The sequence below is a fragment of the Tiliqua scincoides genome, chromosome 1 (assembly GCF_035046505.1).
Source record: "Tiliqua scincoides isolate rTilSci1 chromosome 1, rTilSci1.hap2, whole genome shotgun sequence".
Taxonomy (NCBI): domain Eukaryota; kingdom Metazoa; phylum Chordata; class Lepidosauria; order Squamata; family Scincidae; genus Tiliqua; species Tiliqua scincoides.
The window spans coordinates 232,690,534-232,706,867 of NC_089821.1; the positions used below are offsets into that span (position 1 = coordinate 232,690,534).

General features: G+C 41.0%; 1 protein-coding gene across 4 annotated transcripts in view; it reads right to left on the reverse strand.

The window, feature by feature from the left end:
* Positions 1-702: 702 nt before the first annotated feature.
* The window catches only part of CEP170 (centrosomal protein 170), a 108,268-nt gene continuing 92,636 nt past the window's right edge, over positions 703-16,334 (reverse strand). For all 4 annotated transcript variants that reach the window (XM_066617448.1, XM_066617438.1, XM_066617430.1 and 1 more), the window contains 4 exons: positions 13,980-14,068; positions 8,903-8,996; positions 4,754-4,805; positions 703-2,911 (listed from right to left, as the gene is read on the reverse strand). In XM_066617448.1, the coding sequence (XP_066473545.1) occupies positions 2,625-2,911; positions 4,754-4,805; positions 8,903-8,996; positions 13,980-14,068 (522 nt within the window). In that variant the 3' untranslated portion in view covers positions 703-2,624. The remainder of the gene's footprint in view (positions 2,912-4,753; positions 4,806-8,902; positions 8,997-13,979; positions 14,069-16,334) is intronic.

Sequence of the window (16,334 nt, forward strand, 5' to 3'; positions counted from 1 at the left end):
TTTTCTATGACCCTCGGATAAGTTGGGGGTTAAACTTAGGGGGGGTGTCTGACTATAGTTTTGTCTGATTTTGCCTAAGGCCAGATCCTGAAAAATAACCTACCAGTAATTGTTACCTCAGAACTGTACCGTCTCTAATTTATGAAAAACATAGGAAAAGATCATAAGATACATTTTTATTCTTTTTTAAATTCTGGTCTTCACCACCTTTTTGTAAACACTATCAGAGCAAGTGCACTGTAAACTACATACCAGTAAAACAGTGGTTCCCAATTGTTTTTTTAAACCAAATTAAGCACTGGTCTAGATGAAACCTTGTAGCTTTTTTTTAACCAAAAAAAACAGTGGTTCCCAATTGTTTTTTTAACCAAATTAAGCACTGATCTGCATGAAACCTTGTAGCTTTTTTTTAACCAAATTAAGCACTGGTCTACATGAAACCTTGCCTTACTTTATGCATACCTTTAAAGCTTCTACAGATCTCTGTATGAGCACTTATTATAGATGTAAAGTGATTTATTGTCCTTTGCACAAACATTGACCAAAATTCAGCAAAATTATCAGACAATCATATAGCACATTTGAGAAAATAAGCCCTCAAATATTGAACTTGATTCAAAACACATCATGAACATTTACTAAGCCACACATGTATCAAATTATTGTATAAAGTTCCAGAAACACTTTATTTAAAAATGGAGTTGTAAATGCTTATAACAATAACATACATAATAAATGTGACAAAAATAAATAAGGAGTATACAAATAAGAACATTGTAAATGCAAACATTTATTACAGAACACAAGAGGTTGTAAACGTCTGAAAGAACACAAACAAAATTGTGTGAAGAGCCTAAATGTTTGTAATTTTCCTATAATCGTTTCCCATTTTCCCTCGCACTGGAGTGTCTGTGGTTCTTCTCCCAAGCACTGAAATGAAAGGAAGGAATTATGATGGCCCAAATCCTTGCTCCTGCTTTCTGTAGCTATTTTGTTCTTCATCAGGTTAAATTTTGACAGTATCTATAAACTAGTGTTTTCCTAACAGAGTGGGATACAGAGGTGGACGAGAGGCTTCTTTTTTTAAATTTTTAAAGCAAAAAAAAAAAAAATTAAATCCAATATACAAGAGGATTATTGGCTTTTTATTTTTACATCTCTACAAAATGTGTTTTTGTATATTTAATTGGTCAAACTTTGCAATGACTTCCAAAAATCCTGTACAGTTTAAAAAGAAAAGTACAGGCAAACAAGTGACACATAAGATTATTGCTGAAATATTATTCCATAAAAGCTTCAAAATTGTATTTGTAACCTTAATATCAAGACGGATGCAAAAGAAAAGGAAAAGAAAATTCCAGTTATTAGTTGCATTTAACATAAGATCTTGAAATTACAGTGTTCTGGAAATACAAATCTGTTTGTTTTTATATTATAATTTCCAAATGTTAAGTTACTGGGACAATTTTAAAGGTAAATAGGCTTATATGAGATATTTTAATAGTTTTGCTATTAAGCAGTATAAGCAAAAGGCTTATATTAGTAGTTTTATTCCAGAATCCTCATGAACATACAAGACAGAGACTTACTAGAAAGTATATGGGAAAACGCGAACCATTTGTAAGCCTGGAGTGAGTCTACTCACCAAATTACTACTCTTGTTTCCAAATCTTCTAAAGAAGAATTTTGCAACTCATGATAATCTCAAGGAGGCATTTGCAAATGCATTTTGTGTTTGACCTTGTTAATACAACATGAGAGAGGATTTCAAACAATATTTAGCTATACATTTAAACTGGTCTCATAGTTCCAAACATTTGGACAGAAATGATATGACATTTTATCATCATCATCATAATCAAAAAGACATATTGAACAGGATCAGTAACGGCCAAATGGATCCTTGGGGGAAGTGGTCTCAGACCACTGTGCTTTTGTTTTTTAAAGGATAATTATGATCAGTTTTCTATATACATCAACATTGTTAGCTCCTATTGATATTGATATGCTCAGCTGCCACTCCCAGCTATTTCTTAGTGCAAACATAATATCTGAGATCTGTAAACCCCAAGACAATTTATGTAGCAAGGAAGTTATATAAAAATCACAACCCTTTGAAAATTTTCAGTATTCAAGAATCAATGCTTTGTGAAGCCTGCCTTTCCTTACATAGTAGCGTGTCCTGATAGTCAAATGTAACATCCTAATTTAGATCTTCTCACTCTGAATAAAATTTAAGTAATCAACCGTTTAACGCAAATTTGAATGAAGAGGTTCAACAACAGATCAGCTTTTGGCACAGCAGAAGTTTAATAATGCTGGACTTGCACTTGCTTGCATGTCTCTTTAACTGTCTGCTCAAATCGAAGTACATTATGGAGGAAAATATTCAAAACAAGTGCTTGCAAAGCCCGTAAAATCACCACAAACTTCTTTTTTAGGTCTGCACCAATGTTAACCTCAGTGGATCAAGAGATGTGGGACATCCAAAGCTAAGTAGTTGGTATAACAAAGCAAATGGCAGTTTTACGAAGCTTTTTTGTTTTACTCTTGTACGAACAATGTTATGACTGTTTCTTTGAGTTCTACACATCCAATACTAAATGGTACTGACAACATTTATGTCATTCACGCAAAGTTGGATCTTCCTCCTCTCCATCTGGATTGAACCTATTAAAATGGATGCTGAAATCGTGCTCAGCTCCAGCATTGCCAAGTTCACTTGAAGCAGAAGCAATGGTGGGTCGAACAGCTCTAGTTTCTGGTTGACAGTTGGGCTGTATCTGAGGATGGGCACTCTGAGACACAGGGCTAGACTTCTGCTTAGGATGAACTGCTTGTACAGGGTTAGTGAATCCCAAATTGCTCAGAGCATCCAGTGTTCCATCAGGGTCAATCATTGAATTTATCACTGAACAGAGAGAGAAAGACGTTTGTGAAAAATCAAGATCAGGATTTGTAAATACATGCACGTCTGTGTGTCAAAATTACTCTGTGATCACTCAGTCTTAAATTCTTTGTACCGTCATCTTTTCTTAAAATATTGCAGTCACCCTTTATGAACATTTTTTTCAGAATTGAAAATCAGCCTATTTTATAGTTCAGTGCAAGAAACTGAACACATACATTACCCTGAAATAGTTCAGGAGTTGCTATAGTACAGTTCTCCCATGTGACAGTGTCAGATTTCAAAAATGGCTGCTTGTTTGAAAGCCAAAAATTGTCTTGGGCGTTATGCTTGTCTTCTCACTAAAGTGGCAAGTCTACATGCCCTGTGAGAGAATAATTCTTGATAAAGCATCTTTTGATACAGCTTCTAGACGATGTATCTGAAAAGACTGTCTTTAGGAGATCAGACTGGCTTATGAAATACATCTGTTTTCTGCACTCAGCACAGATAAGAATAATTCAAGGATAACTGCACAAGTTGTGCTGTTTGCACACTCCTTAGTCTAATGTTCTTATAGGAAGCATTAATGATCTAATCATGGGGCAGGAGGTCTGGTCTAGAGGGTAGAGCCTTCATTTGCCTGAAGATTAACATCCACAAGGTCGCCAGTTCGAGGCCACCGGCACCGTGCGACCTTGAAGCAGCTGACAAGCTGCAGCTGAGCTGTTCCATCTGCTCGGAGCGTGGGAGGATGGAGGCCAGAATGTGAAACCAGATCGGAGTGTAACACCTTGAATGTAGTGGTTCTTGAAAGAAAGAACCTTCTTTCAATTTGTAAAAATCCCTGCGTGGATTTAATAAGCCTGCCTATGTAAACCGCCTTGAATAAAGTCTTGAATAAAGACCAAGAAAGGCGGTATATAAATACTGTATGTTATATTATTATTATTATGGGGCCATCAAAAAAGGTTGAATCTAGTCATATTTTGCCCATAAACGTTCCTATAAACAGTCAGGTCCTTTCTAAATAAAATGCACAGGTTCTACACATACTACTCCTGCCCTTTGGAATGTGTCAAAAAGAGAAAACAGAAAAACAGACTTGAAAGTGATGGGGGGAGGGGGAGAAATAATCTCTAGTGGTTGGGAAGTGGAAGTGACATTTCAAAAGACTATACACAGGTACTTTAGTCTTAGGTATATGTAAAATAATTTATTCCCTGAGCATATTACCTATCAATTATAAAAGATATTGGAGAACACAGTGCAAGCAGGAACTAATACAGAGCAAACATCTTGTGAATCTATGAGGGCCTCGATTCTTGAGGGAAGCAAAGCAGAAAGATCATGTTCATCTTTCCCAGAGACTTGTCAAAATTCCTGAGAATACTTTTTTCCTTCATACAGCTTTCATACCCCCCATTCATTGTATCTGTGGTCACTGAAGCAAGGAAGGAAATGAAATTGGCAAGGAATCCCCCTGACACATCTGCCAGCTGCTAGAAGAATGGTCTGCTGTGGAGTTGTGGTTGAAAAAAAAACTGCATGGCGATCTTTCTTATGTTACAATCCATTGCGAGATCCACCATTTACGTGGCCATTGGGTAAATACACAACAGGTTTTCCTAAGGCACATAGTAATGCCTGGAGAAAAGCAAGTAACTAATCTAGGTGTGTATGTGGAAGGATGGATTACCGACTCCCTACCTGGTTTTGAAGTTCATTCTGTTTGCCACCTGCATGTCAACACTCACAACACTCGAATTTATTTCAATTAAGGATGTAGCAAACAAACAAAATTAAAAGCCTGATAATAACATTCCAACAATGACTTTACTGAAGTCAGTAGAAAATATGAAATACCTTGTAGTTGTTTCTCAACTCTTTTCAGCTCCTGCAATATTGAAGATATCTCCTGTAGGAATAGAAGCATTAGCTATCATTAAGGTAAAAATCCTCCACGTTACATCACTGTATGCATACTACCATAAAGTTGATGCCAATTTCTCATCTCTCTCTCTCTCTCTCTCTCTCTCTCTCTCTCACACACACACACACACACACAGTTCAACATGTTAAATATTATATAAAATAATAATAAAATTACAATAACTTAACTTCAGAAAGAGAAAAAATGAGTTGTAAAACCAAATTTCATATCAAGACTAAATCTGGAAATGTTGCCAGATTCTTCTGGAAAAAAAACACTCTTTTGCTCAGCACAAATGGCTGCGTCTCTATGATGCAATCCTATGTAATAACCATAAATCTTTTTGGTCTTTAGTTACCCGTACTAACTTGCCTCCCTTTAGTAATGCTCCTCCCCCTATCCCTCCGTCTGCCTGGGTAGCCCATTTCTCGGAAATTTTCTCCGCTACTGACTCTTGTGAACCCCCCTACCCTTACCCCCTCAAACTTCCCGGAATGGCCACCCGTTACCCCAGATGAGGTGGTAGAGCTGATTAATACTCTGAAACCCGGGAAAGCTCCCGGCCCCGATGATATTCTGTGCGAAATTTTAACCAGCAACCCCTCATGGTGGTCGGAACCCCTATCCAACCTTTCTACTTTAATTAACCAAACTGGTCTTTTCCCAAATTCCTGGCTTTCCTCAACTCTCGTCCCTATTTTTAAGAAGGGTGATCCCTGCCTTCCGAGGAATTACAGACCAATTAGCCTTCTTTCCTTCATAGGGAAGCTTTACTCTAAATACTTACTCATCAGATTATCATCTTGGGGTCTTTCCAAAGCCCTCCCGGGTAGAGAACAAATTGGCTTCTGCCCAGGTGCTTCTACTGTCGATCATGCCTTTCTGCTTTCCTACTTGGCCAAGAAATATTCTGTCCACCATGGTGCCAAACTCTTCGCGGCTTTTATAGATCTCCGCGGAGCGTATGATTCTATTAACAGGGCCATGCTGTGGAACAAACTGGCCAGCTGCGGGATAGATCTCCATCTACTTTTTTTAATTCGCCATCTCCACTCATCTAATTTTTGTAGGGTTCGTCTTGATGGCCTGGGTACCACCTCCAACAAAATCCCCATCAACAAAGGAGTTTGCCAAGGTTGTATACTCGCTCCTCTACTTTTCAACTTATTTTTGGCAGATTTACCCCTTCACCTATCCAGTGGTCAGAATTCCCCTCCCTTTCTCAGTGGTGTCCCTCTCCCCATTCTTCTCTATACAGATGACGCAGTCCTTTTGTCTGTCACAAGACTGGGCCTACGCCGCTTATTGTTTTCCTTCCAAGACTATTGCCTATCTAATGATTTAACAATTAATTCTGAGAAAACCAAAATCTTGGTTTTTGCTAAATCCTGGACCTCGCTCCCTTGGAAGATAGGCAATCTTTCTTTTCAACAGGTTCAAACTTTTAAATATTTGGGGATTACCTTTCACTTTCGTCACAGCTGGCTCCCTCATAGGAAATCTGCTATGTCCTTATCCTCACTTCATTTAAATGCTATTGCTCGTTTTCGTTATTCTAGTGGCAACCAATACGTCCCCGCTGCTCTCCACGTATTTAAAACTAAAATTCTTTCCCAACTGTTGTACGGTGCCCCCATCTGGATTGAGGCTGTGAACCAAGATCTGGACCAAGTGGCAGCCTCTTTCCCCAAACAAATTCTGGGGGTTCCCAAGCTAATTAGATTATCTTCCCTTGTGCTTGAACTAGGGATCCACCTCCCCTCACTTTCAAGTTCTGGCTTCGCCTACACTTAAACATTCCTTCTGAGTCCCTCTTTCTTATCTTTCTAAGTGGTTCAAACTCATGGATCTCAAGCTATTATCATTAGGTTTGTCCCCCAAATCCCTCGCAGATATTAACTTCCATAGGGCCCATTCAATCATTAAATCCAAACTTTGGGAATCTGAATTTAACCAACTCTCTTCCACTCTTAACCCCACCTGTTCTCGGTTTTTGGTCTCCTCCCCTCATTAGGTCGCCCTTTTAATTATTTCAGTAATCTAATTAACGCTATTAAGAGAAGAGCATTCATGCTCCCGAGATTTAACATCTTTCCCTCAGCTGTTCATTCTGGCATAAGAACATAAGAACAGCCCCACTGGATCAGGCCATAGGCCCATCTAGTCCAGCTTCCTGTATCTCACAGTGGCCCACCAAATGCCCCAGGGAGCACACCAGATAACAAGAGACCTCATCCTGGTGCCCTCCCCTACATCTGGCATTCTGACTTAACCCATTCCTAAAATCAGGAGGTTGCGCATACACATCATGGCTTGTACCCCATAATGGATTTTTCCTCCAGAAACTCGTCCAATCCCCTTTTAAAGGCGTCTAGGCTAGAAGCCAGCACCACATCCTGTGGCAAGGAGTTCCACAGACCGACCACGCGCTGAGTAAAGAAATATTTTCTTTTGTCTGTCCTAACCCGCCCAACACTCAATTTTAGTGGATGTCCCCTGGTTCTGGTATTATGTGAGAGTGTAAAGAGCATCTCCCTATCCACTCTGTTCATCCCCTGCATAATTTTGTATGTCTCGATCATGTCCCCCCTCAAGCGTCTCTTTTCTAGGCTGAAGAGGCCCAAACGCCGTAGCCTTTCCTCATAAGGAAGGTGCCCCAGCCCCATAATCATCTTAGTCGCTCTCTTCTGCACCTTTTCCATTTCCACTATGTCTTTTTTGAGATGCGGCGACCAGAACTGGACACAATACTCCAGGTGTGGCCTTACCATAGATTTGTACAACGGCATTATAATACTAACCGTTTTGTTCTCAATACCCTTCCTAATGATCCCAAGCATAGAATTGGCCTTCTTCACTGCCACCGCACATTGGGTCGACACTTTCATCGACCTGTCCACCACCACCCCAAGATCTCTCTCCTGATCTGTCACAGACAGCTCAGAACCCATCAGCCTATATCTAAAGTTTTGATTTTTTGCCCCAATGTGCATGACTTTACACTTACTGACATTGAAGCGCATCTGCCATTTTGCTGCCCATTCTGCCAGTCTGGAGAGATCCTTCTGGAGCTCCTCACAATCACTTCTGGTCTTTACCACTCGGAAAAGTTTGGTGTCGTCTGCAAACTTAGCCACTTCACTGCTCAACCCTGTCTCCAGGTCATTTATGAAGAGGTTGAAAAGCACCGGTCCCAGGACAGATCCTTGGGGTACACCGCTTTTCACCTCTCTCCATTGTGAAAATTGCCCATTGACACCCACTCTCTGCTTCCTGGCCTCCAACCAGTTCTCAATCCACGAGAGGACCTGTCCTCTAATTCCCTGACTGTGGAGTTTTTTCAGTAGCCTTTGGTGAGGGACCGTGTCAAACGCCTTCTGAAAGGCAGATTCTCCAATATCCTGTGTGACCACAGATTATGCCCTTTCTGTTCCCTAGAACCAGACACAGTGGACCACATATTACTTTGTTGCCCAGCTCATCAATCCCTCCGAGATACACACCTGAAACCCTTCTGGTCTCCTTTTTTGGGTATTTCTACCGAACCTTTACTTGTCCTTCTGGGTGACAACTCTGTGGCTACCACCAACGCAGTAGCAGAGTTTCTTTCTGTAGTTTCCAAGTTAAAACCCCCACCTTGATCCCATGTCCCTCCCTTGTTTACTCCCTTTTTTTCCTTAATAGTCCCTTGTGACTTTCTCTTTGGTATCATAGCCACTGTGTTGGCCACTGTGTTATTTATTGTTTTTAATGCCAATAAGGGTTTATGGATGGGACTAAATTACATTTTAAATTACTGAAAACCAAGGACTGGCCTCATACCAAATAAGCTGGTGCAAGCTCATTTTCTAAACTAACACATACGACAAAATGTTGTCTAGGAGAAATGGTTACCACCATTTTCAGCATGCATGCTTATTTCTTTGCACTGTAGTCAACAAAAAACAAAGTAAAAATCTTTCATCATTATGTTTTTAGTGACTTAAAGGTTCTCTAAAGTGTTTACAAAGATTATGGAGCCTTTCCACTTTTCAACATGCCTATGTGAACGGAAACGGGGAAAAAAAATTCTCTTATCATACCATGCTTGAGGTTTTCACAATTGGAACATCACTTTCAGCTCGCAGTTTCTTTTCAATATCTTCCCAATTCCGATCTTTGTCTTTAAATAATACTCTATAGCCAAGAAGCACAGAGGAGCAATATGAGCTATTTGATACAAAAAGCTATACAATTCAGCAAAAATAAATGCTGCTCAGCTATCTTGAAAGTTCTAACTAAATCCTGTTCAAAATACCCATAAGTACCTGCAGTCTTGAGTGGTACCTGCACTTCTACTTGTAGGTGCAGCAGAAATACAAACCAGTTCATTTTAAACAATCATAGTTTGCTCTTAAAAATCCAGAAAAACCACAAATGAAGACTGATCTAAAAACGAGTTCTTTGCTTTATAAAGCATCCTAGTCATACACCTTAATATAAAGGGAAATATAGGTTAAGCACAGCCATGGCATTAACCAGAGCTGTGGTAAAAGTTTCCTCGCTGTGAGAAAAAGCATTAATGTGAGTATAGTACCGTCTAAACTGAGTGATGATAGTATCATCATCAATATTAATACCACCACCAGAGTCTCAGCAGAGGCCGTTCCCGGTCCTGCTAACCAAGACTTAACTGGAGGTACCAGGATTGAACATGGGATTTCATGCAAAGCAAAGCATGTGTTCTACAACTGAGTACTCAGTCATTCAGAAGCCAGATGTCAGAGGAAATCTAGTTCTATGGATTGAAATACCATTATGGGTCAGAATTTGCTTCTTTGTTGTTTCCAGCATTTTAAATTGCTGTCCACTTATAATATTGATTTTATGATATTTGATATTTCAAAGTTTACTTGGTATTTTTGTACCACATAACCCTCCCCTCTTTTCACCCTACCACAGAGATTGTATTTCCTATCTTTGGCGAGCATGAGGAATGATATATCAAGCAAATCAGAAATGAGAATTCCAGCTCTGAATCTTGGTGAAACAGACAGATAGTAGAATATTAGAGAACTGATCTGATTATTTGCTTTGGTGCCACTGTGGATAAGGTGTTTTACAAAGTAACATGCCAAATAGATTGGATTTTTTTTTTAAGTCTTCCATTAATAATAGGGTCAAGAATAAGAAACAAACCAGAATGGAGAATTCAGGGGTAATAGCAAAAGGCCCCTTTCGTACATGCAAAGAGTACATGCACTTGCTTAAGCTCACTCCTCCCACATTTGCTAGCTTGCCTACCTAGTTTTTAGTCAGCCAAGTCAACTAGTGAGCTGACAGATGGACACTTGAAAAGGGTTGAAAATCACTGCCTTAGGGTGTCATGGATCACTTACAGGAATGTCCCTGGTAGTCCCTTCTCTTTGTTCCCAGGGTGCCACCATCTTAGATCTCACAAAAACTCATGAGATTTGGGCACCGCCTTTTTGGATCTCACAAGATCCAAGATAGTGGTGCCAGGTGAGTTGGGAAGAAGATGTCGTGGGGATGTCATGACCCAGGTAAATTTGAGAACCACTGGCATAGACTGTTTAGTCTACAAGGAAAGGTCTGGAACATTCTCTTCTGGATGACAGGAATCCCTGGCCCAGACTCCTGACCATGAGTATCCATAATTAGTAATATGTTTGGAACTGAGCATTAGGGGTACACTATAGATGCTGTTTTGCACCTCCCATTTAGATTTATTTCTATGCAGGCATGTTTGGGTAGAAAGACAGCTGCTACCACATCTAGAAGAGCTATTTTACTATAAACAGTAAAAATGGCAGAAGCTGAGAACTGTTACTGAATAAGGGCTTCCAAATAAGATCCAGTATCCAAAAATTTCCAAGTATTTTATTAATGTCAAAATACATGAAACCTTATTTACAATATAAACACCTGTGGCAAACTAGCTTGTTAAATATGATCTTATTTTGGGAGCTGATGAAAAACAGAGGTTTCAAAAATGAGCTGAAATTCAAGGTAAGCTCACTATAAATTGTAACCTTAAATCTAGCCATGCTCTTTCAGGTTCAGTCTCTCATATTTGTAGAATGGGGCTAATACCACTCCCTCCAGCTTTGAAAGTTGTAAATTTTATTAAGCTAATTTATGGGAATGGCTTTGAGTACTTTAAAAAAGTGCCTTCATTTTTATTTCCTTTTAATACAGAGAATTTTGAAAATGCGAAGGTGGATTGGTGACAGATTTTACTGGTTTAGATGAGAGAGAGAAGACAGCAACAGAAAGGAGACCAGAAAGAATTAATGCAAAATTGTAAGACAGGATAGCTTTGAAAAATCTTGATAGAAGAACAGTACATTTGGCGAGAGCAGATCTGATCATAAGAGGAAAGAAACTCTTTATTACAACAGTGGAAAGATTTGCATTCAAAGTTTTCTTTGTATTTCCAAATGGAATCAGGATTTAAAACACCACATCGTAACTTTAGTAACTTATAGCTGTGTTATTAATAGCAGAGGAAGTTATTAATGCTACTTTGCAAAGTGGGAAGACTAATTAAAAGCCCAGATGTTAGAAACAGGAAAATTCTAATTTCATTCACACCTCCTTATTTCCTAATCACAGATGCACATTAATCCATTTTTAGTCTGGTAATATTGGGTCATGAACTACTGAAAACTCTGTTTTACTCCTGACAGTTTGCAAAACATAATGTCATCTTGCTGAGGCCCAAGATGCACACATACAACTTGAGAAACTGTACCTATGAACGGGGGTCACACGCCTACCTCACACTCCTGTCAAGTATCCTGCGACTCCTGTTTGCTGAATATCCATGTAGGAGTGTTTTCAAAATGAAGGGTATACACATTAAAATCTCTAAGGCATATATGCTCAAATCCTACCTCAATATCCCACACAAGGACTAGGAACTAGCTTTGTGATTCAAGCCTCCATGTGTTGGATTTTGTGTGTGTGGGAGCTATGCAGTTGAGACACACAGGCATGGAGCTTTTGTGGCCCCAGACGTGGAATAACTGCTCACAGTAGCAGCCACAATTCTGCTTCCTCATCACACATAGCCGATAGTCAGCCCTCTGTTAGGGGGAAAAATTTAGATGACTCCTTCCAATAGAAATCCCAAATGTGACTTGCTCCTCAGAATCAAACTGTTTAAATCAGGGGTGCTCAATAGGTGGATCGCGATCTACCGGTAGATCGCGAGGCAAAATGAGTAGATCGTGGAGTGCCGACCCCCCCCCTTCAGGTGCCTCTGGGAGGAAACGCCGGGAGTAAGGCCCATTGTACTCAATGGGGCTTACTCCCAGGTAAGTGTGGCTAGGATTGCAGCCTCACAGCCTAATCCTAGGCATGTCTACTCAGGAGTAAGTCCTGTTATACTCAGTGGGGCTCAAGGTACACCAACATACATTGTACACATAAATGTTATATGTTATGATGGCGCGAACATTGTAAAAAAACTCTGGTAGATCTCCGGGGTTGGGAGATCTTGCTGAGTTTCAAAGTAGCTCTCGAGCCAAAAAAGTGTGAGCACCCCTGGTTTAAATAGTACAAATACTTTGCTAACTATGTATGCCACAGATGGCATCATAAGGATAATGCTGCAGCAAGAAATCCTGCAAATTTAACTGTGCCCTCTCTTCAACAACTTGCACAAAGCAGAACACTGAAATTCAAATCCAAATACATAGCTCAATAAAACATACAAGTTTAGAGAGGCAAGAGAGGCCGATTTATAGTGGATAAAGAAAACTGAGAATTTCCTACTGATTTCAGTAAAACCTGAACTACAATGTAAGCCAGCGGTTTTCAACCGCTGTGACGCAGCACACTAGTGTGCCATGAGGCTGCCTCAGGTGTGCTGCGGAGCCAAGGAGTCAGGTGGCGGCAGCAGCAGCAGCGCACATGGGAGAAGCGGCTGCTCAGAGCCACGCGCAGCAGTAGGAGAAAAAGGAGCAGCAAGGAGCAGCCGCACAGGGGCTTGGACGCTCCTGCTGTTGCCTGCCCCATGCGCTGATTGGGCAGGCAGCCAGAAGAGCCTGGAAGAGCTGCCAGCAGAACGTGGAGGGAGTGAGGGCGAGTGGCGAGCGAGGAGGGAGTGAGAGTGAGCCTGAAGGCAGGTAGGAGCCAGAAGCAGCTGGAAAGGATCCTGGAGAAACCCTTTTCCTTGCCACAATGCCCCAAAGTGACCCTCCCTGCCTTGCCTCCACTGACAAGGCTTTGGCAGGAAGGGTGCTGGGTCACAATCCTATCCACACTTACCTAGGAGTAAGCCCCATTGACTATAATGGGGCTTACTTCTGAGTAGACATACAGAGGCTTGGTCGCACTCTTTCTTGAATAAATGAGCAGGCAAGTGATGCTTTTCTCTTCTCCCCCACCCTACCTCTTCCCCTCCTGCACACACATCCCCCATCATCACTGCAGTTAACCCCTCTGACTGCCCCTCCCCACCCCTCCCTCTTCCCCACCTTCCAAAGTTCAAAATCAGTTGCCTCCCATTCTCTTTCTGTCTCCCCCCCACCCTAGTGAATCCTGCACTTATTTCAGCCACATCTCCTCACTGGCCCTCACCCCCCCCCCCATTTCTTCAGTATGCTCAGTCTCGTCTCATCTCTCTTTACCAGCCCCTCCTGGCATCTTAGAGCATATCAGTTGATAACAGTTTGAACAGATCTGCTTCAAAACCTTTCCAGAAACCACATACACCTTCTTCTCCAGGCTTCTTGGGAATTTTTTTTCATTGTCATGTAATGATCTAAGGCTGCAATCCTAACCACACTTTCCTGAGAGTAAGCCCCACTGAACAAAATAGGACTTTCGTCTGAGTAGACCTGGTTAGGATTGTGCCCTCAGTGTATTAGGCTGCAAGCCCAACCACACTTTCCTGAGAGTAAGCCCCACTGAACAAAATAGGACTTACTTCTGAGTAGACCTGGTTAGGCTTGTGCCCTTAGTTATATTAATTAAATTAATTGTAACATAATAATGTAATTAAAAACTAGTAGTGTGCCTTGACAACTTTAGTGCCTTGTCAGTGTGCCATGAGCTGAAAAAGGTTGAAAATGGCTGATGTAAGCAAACATCAATCTTCTAAGAATTTTTGTAGGAACAAGAAGCATTTTATTTATGAAAGACAGAAGTTACCTGATTTTACCGGCTGTTTTATCTATGGATTGTCTAATCTTACGAGAAAACTGGAAGACTGAGGACAACAGCAAGGTATCTCCCATAACCTGAAATATTTTGGAAGAAAATACAACTATTCACTGGAAAAAAAAATACATCTTTGTTGATCATCAATAGTTTCATAATAATACAGGCGCATCCCCGTATCCATGGGGTTTCTGTTCCAAAACCCCAGGTGGTTAAGTGAAACACTGGATAAGGCAAACACCTCCCCAATCTCCCGACCCTCCATTCCGCTCCGCTCACCTTTGGAGGGTCTTCTGAGCCCAGCAGAGGTTGCACATGTCTATCCATGGCCTCTGCCAGGCTCAGACTGACTGTAAGAGTAAAAAACCTGTGACTTTCAGTTTTTTGAAAAAACATTTTTTAAGCTTTATAAGGCATTAGGAGGGGGTGTACAAAGCTTCAGAGGGGGTGCGTGGGGGCCCCCATGGATTCAATCCACAGATAAGTGAATCTCCGGATATAGGATCTGTGGATATGGGGGCCCCTTGTACTGTGGCAATATTGAGCTGCAACAGGATATCTGAGCTGCCCCTTGCGTAGTCATGGGAGGATTTTCTATAATCATCTGAATTTTACATTTTAAAACACATGCAATTAATATGCCAATTCTACATAATTCTGTAATACTGAAATATGCCAGTAGTACATTCTTCTACACTTGAGCAAAAGCAAAATGCCATATCACGACAATATTTAAAGAAGTCAATTTAAGAACATGTAGGGTTCAAAGCCCCACTCAGGGATGTAATTCACTGTGTGAATCTGGGCCCTTTATGATTCTTAGCCTAACCTACTTTACAAGATTCTTGCAAAGGTAAAATGGAATAGCCTCATGTAAACCACTTTGATATCCCAGGAGGAAAAAATGGACTACAAATGTGACAAATAAAACACACTTCATACAAGAACAAGACCCTGGATGCTTGGAACCAAGTTGTTTGCTTTTTGGATTTACATCCAAGGCCACTGATGTTTTAGATTTAAGAATTTTAAATACAGCAGAACAGTAACACTTTCTACAGTAGCCTCAAGAAAAGGATTAGGAGTTCAGTTTCTAAGAAGCACTATTTGTATTGAATCCAGTTAGATCCAACTCTTTCAGTAAATCAGTTCTAAAGCAGAGGCTTAAATTCTTAAGGACAAGAAATGAAGAATGAAGTATTGAACTCCTTCCAGAGAAAATGTTACCTAACAGAACTGAACTACTTCATCAGAACTTACTGTCATTCTAAGTGTGCCTGCACAGAAGTAGGTCTCACTATGGAAATTTACCTCAAAGTGCCTGTACTTAGCCTTAATCTAGAAAATGGAATACAAGGCCACCCTCATTATCCGTGGGGGTTTCATTCCAGGTCCCCCCCCACACACACACAGATAAAGAGACTTGTGGATACTGAAATCTGTGGGTTTGGGGGCCCTGTACAAAAAAAAAAAACTAGACGTGACCTTCTAATTCCTCCCAGAGGCACAGATCCCCTTGCCTCCGGAGGATCCGAGTGGGTCAAACCCATGGGTTTGGAGACCTGCAGATACTGAAATCTGCACATAACATGGGCCTGTATATACAGGGGCCCTGTATCTGTGAATCTGGTATAAGCCTGCATGCTAGAGAGTGACTAACAGGAAGCAGGAGTTCTACAGATAAGCCTGCACATTCATTCCTTCAAAGTGTTGCAAGCACTTCTATAATAAATCAAAAGGTAATGTAATTGGATAGCAACCCCCGCATACCCAACAGGTGTCCTCCCCTTATCCATGGTTTCTATATCTGTGTGTGTGTGGGGGGGGGGGGGGAGAAAGAATGGAACCCCTGCAGATACAGGGGCCCACCTGTATATGCATGATAACTGGCATGCCCAGTACCATGATCACTTACTCTCAGCTGCTGAGCTGCGAAATGATGCATGGGCAGAAATGGTACTGCTGAAAGAGTGGAGCTGGGAGAGCCCAATTATAATGCAGGGACCCCTGACAGCACTGCCATGTCTGTTAAGGCACTGGGAGGAAAAGATAGGAGGAGGCCTTAGAAGGCAAGGAACGGTATGGGAGAAGGGGCAAGGGGGATAAGAGTGGGAGAAGTGACATGATGCCAAGGCACTGGGAGAGTCATTACTAACCCACTGACTCTGCCTCTACACAGAAGGATAGAAGAATCCCATGGTAGCAGCATTAGCAAAATGGAGAATCCATTTATCACACTCTACGCTTGTCTTAACAGTGGAAGAAGCAACTTGCCCCTAAGTGATTTCTAACTATTTGCCAAAGACAGGTAAGTTAGTGGCTCTCTGGATCTTAGCTCTTTGAAAA